Below are 20,637 nucleotides of genomic sequence, written 5' to 3' on the forward strand. Positions count from 1 at the left end.
GCAAGCCAGGTCTGGAGGCCTCAAATATTCATCTTCCCACCCAGATTTAACATTATCACCAAGAAGGTTACTCCTGAAGACCCTGTGCAAACTCCAATCCTTGCAATTGTTAAGGATACTATAACTACCTTTTTACTTGTCATCCCCACTACACTGTGCCCTCTGAAAAGGACTTATTTACTGTTATATCCTAAACACCTGGCTGCAAGCCTAGCATATAGAAAGCCCTAAGTTTTTACTAAATAAATGAATAAATGAATAAACCCTAAAAGGGATCAATCCACACTCATAGACAGAATGAATATTAGACTACTTTGAAGGATTGAAAAGGTTCCACAAGACCGTTTCAACCCAAGAATTTTTCTCCCACCAGCCTTCCAATAGTTAACATTTATTAAGTTCTATGTGCTAGGCACTGTTCTAAGCACTTTTTTATACCTAATATTTCATTCATTCCTCTCTAAAACCCCAAGAGATAGGGTTATTATTATGTTCCATATTACAAAAAAGGAAACTGTGGCCCAGAGAAGTTAAGTAATTTTCTCAAGTTCATACAAAAAGGGAGTAGTGGAAACAAGACTTGAATGGAGGTAGCTAAATTCCAGAACCCATGTTCCTAACATCCAAGGTTACCCGGTCACCACTAATCCCTCCTTCAGAGTGAAGCACTAGAGGTGGGAGGGAAGACAGGACAAACACATGTCAACTGCAATCCAGTGGCAGTGGTTACTTAGTGCACTACACTGGACTGAAAAGTCTGAGTCATGACTAGGCTCCATGTGAGAGCAATAAGATGAATATAATGAGTCTGCCAGGATCAATTGATGGAATAGAAGCTACCTATTTGTCAGCCCTGGTGTCGCATATTAAACCTTTGCCAACTATTCAGACATTAGTCCAAGACTGCTTATCAGAGAAATAGAATCATAAGGCCTGAAAAGGCTAGAGCTGTAAATGCCAGATGATCTATGACGTTCAGAGAGGTGGCCCAAAACCACGGAAGGCTGAGTCTTGAGTCTAGTTCTGACTCTGGATATACTACCATAATGACTCATGATTGGCTGATACTTTGAAAGAGAAAACAACAGAAGAGAAGTTAGCTCCAAGAGGGAAAGGTGAAAAGAATAAAGTCCCCATGAGGGGGCTTCTGGGAAGGGTGAGACCTCCGAGCAGCAAGAGGCAAAACCTGGGGATGGGACCTCACCCTACAGTGGACAGCAGGCTCTAAATATAAATTTTATCAGAATAAACCAGCTCAACTGGGAAGAGAACTGGCTCTGCCCCTAACTGGCTATGAGAACATGGACAAACAATCTCACCACAGTATTCTCATCTTTCTTAGTGGATGTCCGTTGACCGTGGGGACCAGATAAGATTGCAAATGCCATCTGAGAACAGGCTAGTTTTTTTTTATTATGTTATGTTAATCACCATACATCATTAGTTTTTGCTGTAGTGATCCATGATTCATTGTTTGCGTATAACACCCAGTGCTCCATGCAGAACGTGCCCTCTTTAATAACCATCACCAGGCTAACCCATTCCCCCACCCCCCTCCCCTCTAGAACCCTCAGTTTGTTTCTAAGAGTCCATAGTCTCTCATGGTTCGTCTCCCCCTCTGATTCCCCCCCTTCATTTTTCCCTTCCTACTATCTTCTTTTTTTTTTTTAACATATAATGTATTCTTTGTTTCAGAGGTACAGGTCTGTGATTCAACAGTCCTACACAATTCACAGCACTCACCACAGCACATACCCTCCCCAATGTCCATCACCCAGCCACCCCTTCCCTCCCGCCCCCCCCACTCCAGCAACTCTCAGTTTCCTGGGATTAAGAATTCCTCATATTAGTGAGATCATATGATACATGTCTCTCTCTGATTGACTTATTTCGCTCAGCATAATACCCTCCAGTTCCATCCACGTCGTTACAAATGGCAAGACTTCATTCCTTTTTGATGGCTGCATAATATTCCTCTGTGTGTGTGTGTGTGTGTGTGTGTGTGTGTGTGTGTACACATCTTCTTTATCCATTCATCTGTTGATGGACATCTTGGCTCTTTTCATAGTTTGGCTATTGTGGACATTGCTGCTATAAACATCGGGCAGCACGTACCCCTTCAGATCACTAAATTTGTATCTTTGGGCTAAATACCCAGTGTTGCAGTTGCCGGGTCATAGGGTAGCTCTATTTTCAACTTTCTGAGGAACCTCTATACTGTTATCCAGAGTGGCTGGACCAGCTTGCATTCCCACCAACAGTGTAGGAGGGTTGCCCGTTCTCTGCATCCTCGCCAACATCTGTCGTTTCCTGACTTAATTTCAGCCATTCTGACTGGTGTGAGGTGGTATCTCATTGAGGTTTTGATTTGGATTTCCCTGATGCCGAGTGATGTTGAGCACTTTTTCATGTGTCTATTGGCCATTAGGATGTCTTCTTTGGAAAAATGTCTGTTCATGTCTTCTGCCCATTTCTTGATTGAATTATTTGTTCTTTGCATGTTGAGTTTAATAAGTTCTTTATAGATCTGGCCAAAATTTATTGTAAAAATGTATTCCCAACATTTTCACTTCACTTTCCTTAAAAATTTTAGGGAGACAATGGAGTTCTCTTATCACTACTATTTAAAAGTACAAGTAACTTGTCAACTATACTTCAATTTAAAAAAAAGAACAACTGACCAAAAAGTACAACTGTTGTTGTTGTTCTCATAATCAGTATTTTAATAAGGAAAAGTAAAACAGATGAGTCAGAAATGGTGAGCAAAAGCTGAGCCAGATGCTGAAAAGGGAAATGTCAGAGTGGGATGTCTTGCACAAACCCAGAGGAGCTGATTGTTCATGAACAAATGGGAAAGAGACAAGAAGGAATGAGGAATAAAGATGGAGAATCCAGTTAAGCAAATGAATGAGAATGGTTCTGATGGACTGGAAGTGTATCTCAAGGCTAGAAAAACTGCAGCCTAGGAAAGTGACCAAGACAAACTCGCCAGAAACTCAATGTTGGCTTTCCCTGGGAATAGTAAAGCCTGTCTGCACACTGGAGTGTATCCACTCTGTATGAAAAAGAGAAGAAGAAGCTCTAAAGCACTGCATGGCTCAGAAGCATTTCTAATTCCATTTATTAGAAATCTTATAGGATTCTTTTTTTCTGGAATATTACTCAGCCATAAAAGGGAGATGTCATTTGTGACAACATGGATAAAACTAGAGGGTATTATGCTGAGTGAAATAAGTCAGACAGAGAAAGCCAAATACCATATAATTTCACTTATATGTGGAATCTAAAAAAAACATGAATTGAAAAACCCCTCAAAACAGACACAGGCTTGTAAATACAGGGAAAAAATTGGTGGTTGCTAGAGGAGAGGGGAGTGGGGGAATGGACAAAATGGGTAAAGGGAATTAAGAGGTACAGACTACTGTACCTTGAGATTGTTCTTTGGAGTAGTGTGTGTCACAAGAAAAAATAGGGCTATATACTTTGTGATAGCTGTTAGGAAGGAGCTCAGGCCCTGGAATCAAAGTGACCAGGGTGCATGTCCCCTGGATATCAGAATTCAGATGTGTTATAAACAAGATAATGAATAGTGCTAATAGTAAGCATTCAGTAAATGTTAACATTTCTTTTTTTCCACAAAACACTTCATTTAAGATTAGCAGTTAAGTTAAAACTGTTAAGGTTAAATTTGAGCTGCATATTAGACATCTAAGTAGGGTTTATCAAGTAGGGAAATGGATACATGAGTCTTAATTTCAAAGGTGGGAGATGGTTAAGAGGTCAGAGGGAAGAGAAAGAACCAGCTAAAGAAATGAGAAAGTAACAGTGAGACAGGAGGAAAACCAAAAAAAGCATGGTGTCCATTAAGTCAAGTGAAGAGAGGGCTACAAAAAAGCAAGGAATAACCAACTATACCAAATACTACTGATAAGTAAGAGAAGATTAGGATTGCTAGCCAGGGCAATTAAGCAAGAAAATGAAATAGAACATGAAAATGAAAAACATGCAAATTGAAAAGGAAGAAATAAAACTATCTCTATTCATACATGACATGATCTCATATATAGAAAATCCTATAAGAAATACACCAAAAAAAATTAAAACAAATGAGTTTAAGAAGGTTGCAGAATATAATATCAATAAACAAAATCAACTGTATTTCTATACACATGCAATGAACAAAAAATGATATTAAGAAAAATTCTATTTATAATAGCATCAAAAAGAATAAATACTTAAGAATAAACTTAACAAAAGAAGTACAAAACCTATTCTCTAAAATTATTAAACACAGCTGAAAGAAATTAAAGAGGGCAACCCTCTCAGGTCCCCTCCCTCTTTGGGAGCTTTGTACTAACGTTCAATAAACTTTCCTTTGCTGCCCACCAAAAAAAAAAAAAAAGAAAGAAAGATATTAAAGAAGACCTAGACCTCCAGTGTTCATGGATTGAAAGACTTAATATTGTTAAATGGCAATACTCCCCCAAATTGTTCTACAGATTCAACACAATTTCTATCAAACTCCCAGCTGGCTTCTTTGCAGAAACTGACAAGCTGAACCTAAAATTTATGTGGAAATGCAAGGGACCTGGATTGGCCAAAACAATCTTGAAAAAGAACAGAGGTGAAGGACTCACGCTTCCCAATTTCAAAACTAACCACAAAGCTAAAGACAGCGTAGTAATAATATAAGGACAGATATATAGATCAATAGAATAGAGAATCCAGAAATAAACCCTCATATTTACAATCAATTCATTTTTTAAAAATTTTATCATTTATTTTTTAAATGCTTATTATTGACGTATAATTGACATACAATGTTGTATTAGCCTCAGGAATACAACATAGTGATTCAACAATTCTACACATTACACAATACTCGCCATAATAACTGTAGCTACCATCTATCACCATACCACATTATTATAATATTCCTGACTTTATTCCCTATGCTGTACCTTCCATCTCAATGACTAATTTACTTTAGAAATGGAAGTCTGTACCTCTTAATTCCCTTTACCTATTTTGTCCATTCCCCCACTCCTCTCTGCTCTGGCAGCCACCAATTTTTTCCCTGTATTTACAAGCCTGTGTCTGTTTTGAGGGGTTTTTCAATTCATGTTTTTTTTAGATTCCACATATAAGTGAAATTATATGGTATTTGGCTTTCACTGTCTGACTTACTTCACTCAGCATAATACCTTCTAGTTTTATCCATGTTGTCACAAATGACATCTCCCTTTTATGGCTGAGTAATATTCCACTCTATATACATATGCATAATGGAACGCACACACACACACTTCTTCATCCATTCATCTATCAACGGACACTTAGGTTGTCTCCGTCTCCATATCTTGGCTATTATAAATAATGTTGGAATAAATACAGGGGTGCACATATCTTTTCAAATTAGTGTATTCATTTTCTATAGGTAAATACCCAGTAGTGGAATTACTGGATTATATGGTATTTCTATTTTTAATGTTTTGAGGAACCTCCACACTGCTTTCCACAGTGGCTGTAACAATTTCTATTTCCACCATCAGTGCACGAGGGTTCCTTTTCTCCACATCCTCACCAACATTCTTATCTTTTTGGTACTAGCCATTCTGACTGGTATAAGGTGATATCTCATTGTGGTTTTGATTTGTACTTTCTGAAGATTAATGACATTGAGCATCTTTTCATGTGTCTGTTGGCCATGTGTATATCTTCCTTAGAAAAATATATATTCAGGGCGCCTGGGTGGCTCAGTTGGTTAAGCAACTGCCTTTGGCTCAGGTCATGATCCTGAGTCCCAGGATCGAGTCCCGCATCGGGCTCCCTGCTCAGCAGGGAGTCTGCTTCTCCCTCTGGCCCTCCCCCCTCTCATGTGCTCTCTCTCTCATTCTCTCTCTCAAAATAAATAAATAAAATCTTTAAAAAAAAAAAAAAGAAAAATATATTCAGATCATCTGCCCATTTTTAATCAGATCGTTTGTTCTTCTGGTGTTGTTTTTTTAATTTTATTTTAAGATTTTATTTATTTATTTGTCAGAGAGAGAGAGACAGCACAGGCAGGGGGAGCGGCACGCAGAGCAGGTAGAAGGAGAAGCAGGCTCCCCGCTGAGCAAGGAGCCCAGTGCAGGACTTGATCCCAGGACCATGGGATCATGACCTGAGCTGAAGGCAGACACTTAACCGACTGAGCCACCCAGGCATCCAGTTCTTCTGGTGTTGAGCTGTAGAAGTTCTTTATATCTTCTGGATATAAACCTCTTATCAGATATATCATTTGAAAGTATCTTCTCCCACTCACTAGGGTGGCTTTTCATTTTGTTGATGATTTCCTTTGCTGCACAAAACAGTCAATGGATTTTTTTTTATTTTTGAGAGAGAGAGAGAGCATGAGCAGGGGGGAGGGCAGAGGGAGAGGGAGAAGCAGACTCCCCACTGAGAGGGCGCCCAATGCGGGACTGGATCCCAGGACCTGAGCCAAAGGCATACACTTAACCAACTGAGCCACCCAGGCGCCCCCAGTCAATGGCTTTTTGACAAGGGTACCAAGACTATTCAATTCAGGGGAAAAAAGTCTTTTCAACAAATGGTGCTAGGACAACTGGGTATCATATACAAAAAATAAGGGACCCCTACTTCACATGATATACAAATATTAACTCAGAATAGATCAAAGACCTAAATATAAGAGCTAAAACTATAAAACTCTTAGAAGAAAACATAGGGGTAGAGTTTCATGACTTCTGATTAGGCAATGGTTCGCTACACAGGACACCAAAACCATAAACAACAAAAGAAAAAAACAGATAAATTAGACATCAAAATTTACAACTTTTGTGCTTCCAAACACACCATGAGGATATCAAAAAAGTGAAAAGACAACCCAAACAACGAAAGAAAAACTTTGCATATCATATATCTGAAAAGAGGCTTGTATCTGGAATGTCTAAAGACCTTGAACCCTCTTAACTCAAAAATGGACATATAACCCAACTTAAAAATAGGCAAAGGATCTAAGAAGGCATTTCTCCAAATAAGATATAGAAATGGTCAATGAGCATGTAAAAAGATGCTCAACATCATTAATGATAAGAGAAAAATACAAATCAAAACCACAATGAGATACTACCTCAGACACTAGGATGGCTATAATCAAAAACACAAAAAATGACAAGTGTTGGCAAGGATATGAAGAAGTTGAAGCCTTTATACACTGCTGGTAGAAACGTAAAGTGGTGCAGTGCTTTGGAAAACAGTCTGGCAGTTCCTCCAAAAGTTAAACATGTAGTTATCGTATGACCCAGCCACCAAAAGGTATACAACCAAAAGAAATGAAAACATGCATTCGGGCGCCTGGGTGGCTCAGTTGGTTAAGCGACTGCCTTCGGCTCAGGTCATGATCCTGGAGTCCCAGGATCGAGTCCCGCATCGGGCTTCCTGCTCAGTAGGGAGTCTGCTTCTCCCTCTGAGCCTCCCCCCTCTCATGCTCTCTCTCTATCTCATTCTCTCTCTCAAATAAATAAATAAAATCTTTAAAAGAAAAAAAAAAACATGCATCCACACAAAAATGTGTATGTGAATGTTCCTAGCAGCATTATTCATAACAACAAGATGGCTGGCCTCAAATGTCGTATACCCATGCAATGCATTATTATACAGCAATAAAAAGAAATGAAATACTGAGACATGCTACAACATGAATGACCCTTGAAAACATTATCCTGAGAAAGAAGTCACAAAGCTTTTTCACAATGGGTTTGCCGCCAGAACTCAGGTGTCATGAAAAACCACCACTAAACCTAAATCAAAATGGGAAAGGAAAAGACTCCTATCAACATCATCGTCATGGACCGCACTGGACATGCGGTCAGGCAAACCTACCACTACTGGTCATCTGACGTACAAATGTGGTGGGATTGACGAACAACTATCAAAAAATTTGAGGAAGCTGCTGAGATAGGAAAGGGCTCCTTCAAGTATGCCTGGGTCTTGGAAAAACTGAAAGCTGAACATGAATGTGGTATCACCACTGGTATCTTCCTGTGGAAATACAAGACCAGCCAGTATTATGTGACCATCACTGATGCCCCAGGCCACAGAGACTTTATGAAAAACATGATTAGAGGTATATTTCAGGCTGACTGCTGTCCTGATCGTTGCTGCTGCTGGTGGTGAATTTGAAGCAGGTTTCTCCAAGAATGGGCAGACCCATGAGCATGCCCTTCTTCTGGCTTACACACTAGGTGTAGAACTAATTGTTGGTGTTAACAAAATGGATTCCATTGAGCCACCTTACAGTCAGAAGAGACACAAGGAAACTGTTAATGAAGCCAGCACCTACATTAAGAAAATTGGCTACAACCCCAACACAGTAGGAGCATTTGTGCCAATTTCTGGTTGGAACGGCGACAACATGCTGGAGCCAAGTGCTAACATGCCTTGGTTCAAGGGATGGAAAGTCACCAGTAAAGCTGGGAATGCCAGTGGAACCACACTGCTTGAAGCTCTGGATTGCATTCTGCCACCAACTCTTCCAACTGACAAGCCCTTGTGTTTGCCCCTCCCGGACATCTATAAAATTGGTGGTATTGGTACTGTCCCTGTGGGCTGAGTGGAGACTGGTGCTCTTAAACCTGGCATGGTGGTATCTTTGCTCCAATCAATGTTACAAATGAAGGAAAGTCTGTTGAAAAGCACCATGAAGCTTTGAGTGAGGCTCTTCCTGGGGACAATGTGGGCTTCAACGTCAAGAACATATCTGTCAAAGATGTTCGTCATGGCAATGTGGCTGGTGACAGCAAAAATGACCCACCCATGGAAGCAGCTGGTTTCACAGCTCAGGGGATTATCCTGAACCATCCAGGCCAAATCAGTGCTGGATATGTATCTGTGCAGGATTGTCACAAAGCTCACGCTGCCTCCAAGTTTGCTGAGCTGAAGGAGTAGATGGTCGTTCTGGAAAAAAGCTGGAAGATGGTCCCAAGTACTTGAAATCTGGTGATGCTGCCATCATTGATACGGTTCCTGGCAAGCCTATGTGTTGAGAGCTTCTCTGACTGCCCTACTCTGGACCATCCTACTGTTCGTGACATGAGACAAACAGTTGCTATGGGTGTCATCAAAGCAGCTGGAGCTGGCAAGGTCACCACATCTGCCCAGAAAGCTCAGAAGGCTAAATGAATATTATCCCCAATCCCTGCCAGGTCAGTCTTAATCAGTGGTGGAAGAACGGTCTCAGAACTGTTTGTGTCAATTGGCCTTTTAAGTTTAATAGTAAAAGACTGGTTAATGATAACAGTGCATCGTAAAACCTTCAGAAGGAAAGGAGAATATTTTGTGGACCATCTATTATGTGTGTGTGTGTGTGGCAGTTTTATACACAACTAATGAATCGTTGAACACTACAACAAAAAACTTATGATGTACTATATGCTGGCTAACTGAACATAATAAAAAAATTAGTTATTAGTTTTTAAAATCAGTACTTTTTAATGGAAATAACCTGACCAAGAATCTGTCACAGAATTTTGAGAACCATCAAAACAAAAGTTGAATGAGAAAAAAAAGAAGAAAGAAGTCACACAAGACATGTATTACGTAATTCCAAAATAAGAAAATCCATAGAGACAGAAAATAGATTAATGGTGGGGGGTTGGGGGAATAGTGCAATTACTGCTAAAATACACAGGATTTTTTTTGGAGGGGATGATGAAAATGTTCTAAAATCAACTATGAGTTGTACAACTCTGTGAATATACTAAAAGCCATTAAATTGACACTTTAAATGGGTCATATTGTATGGCATATGAATTACATCTTAATAAAGCCATTACCAAAAAAAAAGAGAAACAGAAAGCAATGTGCTAAGATGGTTCATTACTAATAATACAGGCATAGTGTCAGATGATCTTAAAAAAAAAAAAAAAAAAGGATGAGGGCAGAGAACTGTTTGTGATGGTTAAAACTGTCAAAATGGGATAGAAGAGACTGTCTCTCCTTTTCAGGAATGAACCAGGGTGCAATTCCAAAAAGAACCATATCCCCACTTTTGCTGGCTGGCTGGTAAATCAGGAACCAAAGAGCCATTAGGACTCTGCTGCCCAGAAGCTGCTATTGGTCTGACGAGAGCAGAGCGATAAAATGCAAAAGGAAGAGGAAGACTAGGTGGTTACCATGCCAACAGCCCATTCTCAACCATGGAAGTAAAAAGAATAGGAAACTCATGAATTGTGTGATTCATAAATTGCATAGAACATGTGTACGTGAACTAAAATAGCTTAAAACTGAGGGAGGAAGATGTGAAAACAGTGCAAGAAATAACCCCAGGTCCCTGGAATATCATGTAACATTTCATTAGCTTAGTCGCTGGATGGTAAGATGCTTTACCAGGCCTTTATCCAAACAAAGTACACCTCCCTCCAGTTCACATTAAACTCACCCAGATCAATAAAGTGTCTTTTCAGGCTCCCTTTCTCTCCCTCACCCACCCATTCCACTCTAGTTTTAAAAATTAGCCATATCTTTGGGGTGCCTGGGTGGCTCAGTCGTTAAGCGTCTGCCTTTGGCTCAGGTCATGATCCCAGGGTCCTGGGATCGAGCCCCGCATCGGGCTCCCTGCTCAGCTAGGAGTCTGCTTCTCCCTCTCCCTCTCCCTCGCTTGTGTTCCCTCTTTCGCTGTGTCTCTCTCTCTGTCAAATAAATTAAAAAAAAAAAAAAATTAGCCATATCTTTAATACCTTAGAAATTAAAAGAATTTAAAAGCCATGAAATATAGAATTTGATAAAATTTTTAAACACCACTAGAATGCAAGCTTCATTGAGAACAAAACTTTCACTCTCTAATCTACTGCCATATTCCTGCAACTGAGCACAGCGCTTAGCACATCATCACCATCATAATGACAGCTAACAGACACAGAACGCTCCCTACCTGCCAGGGCTTCATGACAATATCAAAGGAACAGGTATTATGATTACCAGGCTACACGCTGTTGAAATCAGCAATTCTGGGCGCCTGGGTGGCTCAGTTGGTTAAGCGACTGCCTTCAGCTCAGGTCATGATCCTGGAGTCCCGGGATCGAGTCCCGCATCGGGCTCCCTGCTCGGCAGGGAGTCTGCTTCTCCCTCTGACCCTCCTCCCTCTCATGATCTCTGTCTCTATCTCATTCTCTCTCTCAAATAAATAAATAAAATCTTAAAAAAAAAAAAAGAAATCAGCAATTCTACTTGTAAGGACTTCATTCTATAGAAATAACTGTGAAGGTGCACCAGTATTTAACAACAGTAATATATGTGCTATCACAGTTCTAAGCACTTGACTTACTAATCCTCTTAACAAGCCAGCAACCCTGGAACTATTATTAGCTTCATTTTATGGTTGACAAAAGTGAGGTCAGGGATATTAATTAACTTGTACAGGGTCACAGAACTGGACTCCTGGAGCCAAAATCTGAAACCAGGCTGCCTGCCTTCAGGGTCTATGCTTGTGACCACTATGCTGTATTGCTTCCAACGTAATTACTGCAGGTGCTATTTTCGTGAGGGATTGGAATACCTAGACATCTAACAACAAGGAACTGTTTTTCAAAAATCAACCAAAAATATATAAAATCATTCATCCACTTAAATTATATTATATTTATATTAACATTGTAGAACAGTTAGTGACATAGAAAAACTTGTTCAATATAGGGGTGCCTTGCTGGCTCAGTCGGTAGCACAGGCGACTCTTGATGATCACAGGGTTTTGAGTTGGAGCCCCACGTATGGCACAGAATTTACTTAAAATAAAAAAAAGAAATTTAAGGGGAAAAAAACTGGTTCAATACAGTGTTAAGAGAAAAAATCTGGGGCGCCTGGGTGGCTCAGTCGTTAAGCGTCTGCCTTCGGCTCAGGTCATGATCCCAGGGTCCTGGGATCGAGCCCCGTGGCGGGCTCCCTGCTCAGCGGGAAGCCTGCTTCTCCCTCTCCCACTCCCCCTGCTTGTGTTCCCTCTCTCGCTGTGTCTCTGTCAAAAAGAGAAAAAATCTGGTTGAGACATGTTTTAAAGAAAAATATTCTCCCAAGTGTTAACAATGGTAACCACTGGGTATTAAAATTATAGATGACTTTTTGCTCATCCGTACTTTCTAAATGTTCTATAATATATTCCTTTTCCAAAAAAAAAAGAAAAAGAAAAATGGAAATTTTTTAAATTAAAAGAAAAATAAAAGGGAAATCTATGTCTAAACCAGCACTAGAGATTTCCTGGCAAAACATATACAGATTGTGCTCCATTTGAAAAAAAAAAAGAAAAAAGAAAAAAGGAAGAACAAGATTGTAATGGTTAATTTTATGTGAAAATTAACTGGGCTAAGAGATGCCCAAATCACTGGGAAAACACTACTTCTGTGGATTCTGTGATTTCAAAAAATGGTATCTAATGCTTTCATGTATAAATTGGGATTTTCCTGTTTTCTTCTAGGAAAGGTAGGGTTTTAGGTCTTACATTTAAGTCTTTAATCCACTTCAAGTTAACTTCTGTGAGTGGGGTAAGAAAGAGGTCCAATTATATTATTTTTCATGCATCTGTCCAGTTTTCCTAATACCAGTGATTGAAGAGACTACCTTTCTCCATTAAGTATTTTAGCTTCTTTGTCAAATATTAGTTGACATATATGTGTTGGTTAATTTCTGGGCTCTCAGTTCTGTTCCTTGGTCGGTGTTTGTACCATACTGTTTTGATTGCTACACTTCGTGATATAGTTTGAAATCAGAAAATGTGGTATCTCCAACTTCGCTCTGCCTTTACCATACTGCTTTGGCTATTCGAGGTCATTTCTGATTCCATACAATTTTAGAACTTTTTTCTATTTCTGCCAAAAAAAATGGCATTTGAATTTTGATAGAGGTTGCACTGAATCTATACATGACTTTGGGTATTATGGACATTTTAACAATATTAATTCTTCCAATCCATAAAACTGGGATACTGTCTATTTATTTTCGTCTTCTTCAATCTCTTTCAAAAATGTATAATAGTTTCCAGTGTATACATCACTCACCTCCTCGGTTAAATTCCTAAATATGTTACTGTTTTTGATGCTACTATAAATGGAATTGTTTTCTTTCTTTTTCAGATAACTCATTGTTTGTGTGTAGAAATGCAAGTGATTTTTATATTTTGATTTTGTATCCTGTAAATTTACCAAATTTGTTTCTCAGTTCTAAGAGTTTTTTGGTGGTATCTTTAGGGTTTTTATAAATAGGATCATGTTATCTGCAAACAGAAACAACCTTACTTCTTCCTTTCTAATATGAATGCCTTTTATTTCTTTTTCTTGACTAACTGCTCTGTGTGGGACTTCCAGTCCTTTGTTCAATAGGAATGGTGAGAGTAAGGGGCGCCTGGGTGACTCAGTCGTTTAGCGGCTGCCTTCGGCTCAGGTCATGATCCCAGGGTTCTGGGATCGAGCCCCGCATCGGGCTCCCTGCTTGGCGGGGAGTCTGCTTCTCCCTCTCCCACTCCCGCTGCTTGTGTTCCCTCTCTCACTGTATCTCTCTCTGTCAAATAAATAAAAAAGATCTTTAAAAAAAAAAAAGGAATGGTGAGAGTAAGCACCCTGGTCTTGTTCCTGACCTCAGAAGAAAAGCTTTCAAACTTTTACCATCAAGTATGAAGGCAGCTGTAGCTTTGTCATATATGGCCTTTCTTACGTTAAGGTATGTTCCTTCTATCTCCAATTTGTTGGGAGTTTTCATCATAAAAGGATACTGAATTTTGTCAAACACTTTCTGCATCTATTGAGAGGATCATATGATTTTTTTTCCTTCACTCTATTAATGTGATGTATCACATTTATTGATTTGCATATGTTGAACGAACCATCCTTATACCACAGAGATATATCCTACGTGACCATGGTAGATGATCCTTTTAACGTACTGTTGAATTCGGTTTCCTAGTATTTTGTTGAGAATTTTTACATCAATATCCATCAGGAATACTTATCTGGTAGTGTCCTTAACTGGCTTTGGTATCAGGGTAATGCTGGCCTTGTTAAAATGAGTTTGAGAGTATTCCCTCCTCTTCAGTTTTTTGGAAGAATTGAGAAGGACTGGCATTAATTCTTCTTTAAATATTTGGTAGAATTCACCAGTGAAACCACCTGGTCATGGGCTTTTTTTTACTGGGAGATTTTTGATTACTGATTCAATCTCCTTAATCATTACTGGTCTGTTCAAATTTTCTATTTCTTAATGATTCAGTCTTCGCAGGCTGTACATGTCAAGGATATTATCCATTTCCTCTAGATTATCCAATTTGTTGGCATACAATTGTTCATAGAGGCCTCTTATGATCATTTGTATTTCCATGGTAACAGCTGTAATATCCTCCTTCATTTCTAATTTTGAGTCTTTGCTCTGTTTTCCTTGGTTAGTCTAGCTAAAGTTATATTTATCTTTTCAAAAAACCAATTATTACTTTCATTGATTTTTTTTTCTATTGTCTCTCCAGTCTCATTTCATTCATCTCTGCTCTAATCTTCAATATTTCCTTCCTTCTGATAACTTTGGGCTGAGCTTGTTCTTCTTTTTCTAGGTCCTTGAAATGTAAATTTAGGTTGTTTGTATGGAGACCTGGAATCTTACATCAGACAAACGACACAAACCATACCAAAGGGAACTAAATGAGGAAGGTCACTAGTATCCACTGAACAAAACACAAAGTCTTCAGTGACCAGAGAATTGTACCCGTAAGCATGAACATCAGCACTGCCCACTGCCTCAGACAACTGCAGGTAGAGCTTCCAGGAAATCTGGCAGGAGGCCTAATAAAAACCGAACCGTAGTGCATAAGACAAATTTAGTTTAACTTGTTTTTAATGCCAAAGACTGGGTCCTGCAGAAAGGGGAAATGAGGAAACAAATACAGAACCAGATAGAATTTTCGTTTAAAAGCAGTTCAACCCCCTACTCAACAAACACATCTTTAGCTATATGACCTTTTACTTATGCCATTTTCTCCGCCTGGAAGACTTCCCCCTAATCCCACCACTTGTCATTTCTTTAACTCTCACTTGTCTTTCAAGATTTAGCTCAAACATCATCCCCTTTAGAAAGTGTTCTCCAAAGCTGTAGTACGACATACTTGCTTTCATAGCAGCCTTTCAGGAACAAATAATTATTGCACATCTGTCACCTGACAAGCACCTGATGCATTTCTCATTCATAACACCTATTCCGGAGCCTCATCAGTGCCTCTAGGCATCCTTAGTAAATGCCTTGAGGCCCCCATGAAGTACCAGGTGCTAGAGATCAGAATGATTCAGAAGTTGCCCCTGCCAGGGAGCTCATAAATGACAGAGAAAAGAGGGAGATTAACAATTATAGCTCACAATAGGGTGAAGTATGCTGTAAATAATGCCGTGGGCAAAGGAGGCTTCTGGGTTCTCTGGTAAGGAGGAGATTGGGTGTACAGCCTTTGTAACAGAAAAACATGTTCAGTGTCCTGAACCTGCCTTGCAACAAGCTCACCAAATGTACTTATCAGCCTTATAAATAGCTTGCACATCCCTCAACGTTAGCTCACAAAGGATGAGCCCATTTGCATTTCATTTCTTTCTTTGGAGAGTTAAATTGCATTGAAGAAGCTAGGTATTCTTCCACTTACTCAGCTGTCGTAATAAGCTAAGTTTAGACAAAGGAATGAGAGGAGGCCAAAAAAAAATGTGTAGCATCCACAATCTTTAATCTGCAACTATATAACAGTATTGCAATCATCCTATTATTGGTTTGGTTGGAAACCAAGTTTATGAACAGAGCTGCTACAACCATAAAAAAATTATTCCCCTGTGATTAAGGAGTAAAATGAAAGGTGTTAAATAAATACAAAGAAAAGAGAGCACTTTCTGAAAGCCATTTCTATCTAGCCTGGAGCGTGAAGGGGAAGCCAAGTGATTGAGAGTAGGTGGGGAAGAGTGAGAATTCACAAGGTGGTGTTCTGACTTCTGCTCTCAGTCCCTGATGACGCTCACCCAACAAGTTCTTCCCAAAAGGGCACAGGCAAAAGAGGAAAAGTACCTCCGCAGTTCATTCATAACCTTGAACGCCTTCCCCATATGCGCAGAGTTGACAGTGATCGTCCTCTGGTTCTTCTCATCATCTCCGGCCTGAACTGGGGGCTGGGAGCTCGGCTTGATGCTGTGAACAGGAAGGGAGTGGGAGGGTGAAGAGAGGATCACATGTTGGTAAACCCATTCACCCAGCTGCCACAACTCAGTGTAACTGCCCACCCACCAGAAGCATCTTTGTCAGCTTGTTTTCTTCATCACAGACCCAGCAGGGAAAGAAATGCGCTGGGTCAGCCATTTCTGCAGGATCTTCCAATGCAACGTACATTCCTCTGGTGGAAGCCAGGTCCTCAGTCAGCTTCTACCAGCACTTGTGTGACTTTGTGGGAAGTCTTTATCCTCCACCCACCATGCCCTAAAGGGGTGGGGATGTGGGAGGAGATTAAGTGCTATTCCACTCACTTCACAGGGAAATTTGTTCATCCAACAAACATTTAATGGAGCCTACCATGTGCCAGGCACTGTATTTAAATTTAAGGGAAACACAACAACAAACAAAGTCTAGACAGCTGCTTTCACAAAGCTTAGAGCTCAGCAGAGGAGGAAGCCAAGTAAACACCTAAACATCCTATCTTTTTTTATGTTCATTTTTTTAATTTAAATTCAACTAATTAACATATCATGTATTATTTGTTTCAGCAGTACAGGCCTGTGATTCATCAGTCTTACGCAACCTAAACATCCTATCTTAAGTATGATGATTGGACAGGAGGTAGAGAAGCGCAGAGGATGGGCAAAGACTGCAGTGCTGGCAGGATGAGGGGAAACTTCCCAGAAGCTGAGGGAGAGCAGAAATCTCAAGGAAGAGCAAAAAAGGGCAGGTAAAAGGAAGATGGAGAGCATCCTGGCAGAGGAAAGAGGAGATACAGAGACCTAAAGGAAAAGAGTCAAGGGAGTTCAGTAGAACGAGGAGTCTCAAAAGCAAAGGCTAGATTTGCAACGACGTGGATGAACTAGAGGGTATTATGCTAAGTGAAATAAGTCAATCAGAGAAAGACATGTATCATATGACCTCACTGATATGAGGAATTCTTAATCTCAGGAAACAAACTGAGGGTTGCTGGAGTGGTGGGGGGTGGGAGGGCTGGGGTGGCTGCGTGATGGACATTGGGGAGGGTATGTGCTAAGGTGAGCGCTGTGAATTGTGCAAGACTGATGAGTCACAGACCTGTACCTCTGAAACAAATAATACATTAATTGTTAAAAAAATAATAATAATAAGATAGTAGGAAGGGAAAATATGAAGCAGGGGAAATCGGAGTGGGAGACGAACCATGAGAGACTACGGACTCTGAGAAACAAACTGAGGGTTTTAGAGGGGAAGGGGCTGGGGAGATGGGTTAGCCCGGTGATGGGTATTAAGGAGGGCACATACTGCATGGAGCACTGGGTGTTACACACAAACAATGAATCATGGAACACTACATCAAAAATTAATGATGTAATGTATGATGACTAACATAATAAAATTAAATTAAAAAAAAAAAAGCAAAGGCTAGAAGATGGAGCAGTCCTGTGAGTGTCATATTAGCAAAGCTAAGGAGTTTGGGTTTCTGAGCAGTTTCTGAGACAATGAGAAGCCATCAAAAGGAGAGAGAAGTGGGAAAGGAAGCAGGTGAATACATTTGTGCTTGGGTATGGAGAACAAAGGCACAGGAGTGAAAGCTTCTGGGAAACCATAATCCCATAGAATGACAATGGACTGTCACTGTTATGAAAAGAAGGGCTATCTGTGTGGGCTAAGTGAGCAGGTGGGGACTAGCAAGAGTCATTCATAACTTCAAAGTCCTTTGTACTGGAGACAAAACACTCAAATCCCTATGGGATGCCAATTAGATGCCCAACTACTTCTGAGCAATATGTCTCACCTTTATGGGGGGGTAGAAAAAATTAGCAAAAGAATGAACACCCAAAAAAGGACTTTTTTCCCGCAAACCGATGAAACTATTCAGCTCCAAGATCAAGTCCAGGACCTTGGAGTTACCTCTGTTCTAAGAGGAAAACAGAACCTTCTCCACTTGTGTAGATTTGGGGACTCACAATTCACTCAAACTCTAGCTTAAAGATAGTTTGCTTTGCCTTTGCCTGGTGTGCCTCCTTCCAGGCGACCACCTAGACTTGCAAACTGACTGGAGAAAGGGGCTTCTGTGGTTAAGAGAATGTTCCAGAGACCTGATAATCTCTACAGATCTTACAGTGAAATTTGGAACTACTGGAACATTCAAATACAACCAGCAGGGACGCCTGGGTGGCTCAGTCGGTTAAGTGTCTGCCTTTGGCTCAGGTCATGATCCCGGGGTCCTGGGATCGAGTCCCGCATCAGGATCCCTGCTCAGCGGGAAGCCTGCTTCTCCCTCTGCCTGACGCTCCCCCTGCTTGTGCTCTCTCTCTCTCTGTCTCTCTCTCTCTGACAAATAAATAAAATCTTTAAAAACAAAAAAACCAAATACGACCAGCATGCAAGACCTACAGTTTGTCTGACCATGACAGACTCCATTGGCTTCCTTCCCCACCTTCAGTTCAGCATACAAATATAAGGTCACAGTCATCTGAACTTTGGGACTATTCGAATTCTGGGGCAAGGAGGTTACCTGAGCACAGGAAGATAAATATCAAGAGATGCACAAAAGCATATGATTAGAATGATATGTTTAAGGAGGTAAAAAAAAAAAATCTCAAAAACAGAAGAAGATATGATCAAGGTGAAGGAGTACCCAGTAAAGGTGAAAATTTTCCTATGAGAAATTCCACAAGCATTATTTCTTTTAACGTCAGTGTCTTTCAAAGAGGAACATATGGGAAGGGAGAAAAGAAAAAAAGGAGAGAGGGAAACAAATCATAAGAGACTCTTAAAGACAGAGAACAAACTGAGGGTTGACAGAGGGAGGTGGGTGGGGGGTGGGCTAGACGGGGGATGGGCATTAAGGAGGACACTTGGGATGAGCATCGGGTGTTGTATGTAAGTGATGAATCACTGATTTCTACTCCAGAAACCAATATTGCACTATATGTTCACTACCTAAAATTTAAATTAAAAAGTCAGTGTCTTTCCCTACACCAAGGCTAGAAAGATATTAATTTCTATTTTCTACTAAAAGTTTAACAATTTTGCTTTTGACTAATGGCGGTTATTTTATCTGATGTTGATTTTTATGTCACGATGTGAAATATGGATCTAATTTTTTTCCCATACATTCCCCTTACTGAATACTTATTTTTCCCACTTATCTGTCATGCCACCTTAGGTCACATGTCAAAGTTCCAAATACAGGGATCTATTTTCAGACTCTCTAAGCTATTCCACTGGTCAGTTTATCTGTCTCTACACCAGTACCACATTATTTCTGTAACTTCATTATAAGGCTTGATACTTGACAGGGCAAGTCTTCAATCCTACTATTATGCTTCAAATGTGTCTTCACTATTCCAGTTTCTTTACTCTTTCATGCAAATTTTAGTATCAGTTTGCTCAATTCTATGAAAGACTCATGGGATTCTGAAGGAAACCACATTGAATTTATAGATCAATTAGATTAGAAATGACATCTTTCTGATATTATGTCTTCCGGTCCATGAACATGGAATATCTCTCTCCATTTATTAATATTCTTTAATGTCAAACCTTTTTATTTTTCTGTATGATGACTTTACACATATTCAATTAAATTTATTAAGTACTTTAAGATTTTTGTTGATTTTTTACAATAGCAATGGTGTCTTCTTTGAATTGTATTTTCTGATTGCTACAGTTTATAAAATGCCATTGATTTCCACAAATTTCTATCCAGCCACCTTACCAAACATTCCTATTTCTTTGAAGAGTCAATAAGGTGTTCTATGTAAACAATCATATTACCCTGCATATACTGCCAGAGGGTTTTTTTTCTCTCTCCTTTCCAATGTTTTTTTTTCTCTCTCCTTTCCAATTTTTTTTTTTTTAAGAAATTTTGCCCTGCTAGGATGGCCACAGAATGTTGAACAGAAGTGTGCTAAAAATATTCTTGTCATCTTCCTGATTTTAAAGATGATGTTTCTAATGTTTTCCTATTGTTCATGTTTATTGTAGGATTTTTACAGATGACCTTAATCAAATTAAGAAAATTCCCTTTTATTTTATTGTTTTTAATAATAAAATTATACTGAATTTTATCAAATATTTTTGTGAATCTAATGAACTGATCATATGGATTTTTCCCTTTAATCTTTTTAAGATTTTATTTATTTATTTGTCAAAGAGAGAGAGAGAGAGAGCAAGCACTCAAGCAGGGGGAGCAGCAGGCAAAGGGAGAAGCAGGTTCCCCACTGAGCAAGGAGCCTGATGTGGGGCTCAATCCCAGGACCCTGGGATCATGACCTGACACTTAACCAACTGAGCCATCCAGTCCCTTCCCCTTTAATCTTTTAATGTAGTAAATGATACTAATATATTTTCTAAAACTAAACCATACTTGCATTCCTGGGATAAATCCAGAAACTATAAAAAGACTTCACAAATATTCATTATAAATGCTGTCTTCAAATT

General features: G+C 39.6%; 1 protein-coding gene and 1 pseudogene across 8 annotated transcripts in view; one reads left to right on the forward strand and one right to left on the reverse strand.

Annotated features, from left to right (window-relative positions):
• KLHL3 (kelch like family member 3) overlaps positions 1–20,637 on the reverse strand; it is a 279,538-nt gene that overhangs the window by 89,624 nt on the left and 169,277 nt on the right. For 7 of the 8 annotated variants that reach the window (XM_035014190.1, XM_035014193.1, XM_035014194.1 and 4 more), the window contains one exon: positions 16,066–16,185. In XM_035014190.1, coding sequence (XP_034870081.1) covers positions 16,066–16,185 — 120 coding nt within the window. Of the gene's footprint in view, positions 1–16,065; positions 16,186–16,281; positions 16,471–20,637 lie in introns of all 8 variants that reach the window. The other variant, XM_035014196.1, reaches the window with a different exon arrangement.
• LOC118016669 lies at positions 7,813–9,312 on the forward strand (annotated as a pseudogene).

This window comes from Mirounga leonina, unplaced genomic scaffold, assembly GCF_011800145.1.
Source record: "Mirounga leonina isolate KUSES-001 unplaced genomic scaffold, KU_Mleo_1.0 Mir_168, whole genome shotgun sequence".
NCBI lineage: Eukaryota > Metazoa > Chordata > Mammalia > Carnivora > Phocidae > Mirounga > Mirounga leonina.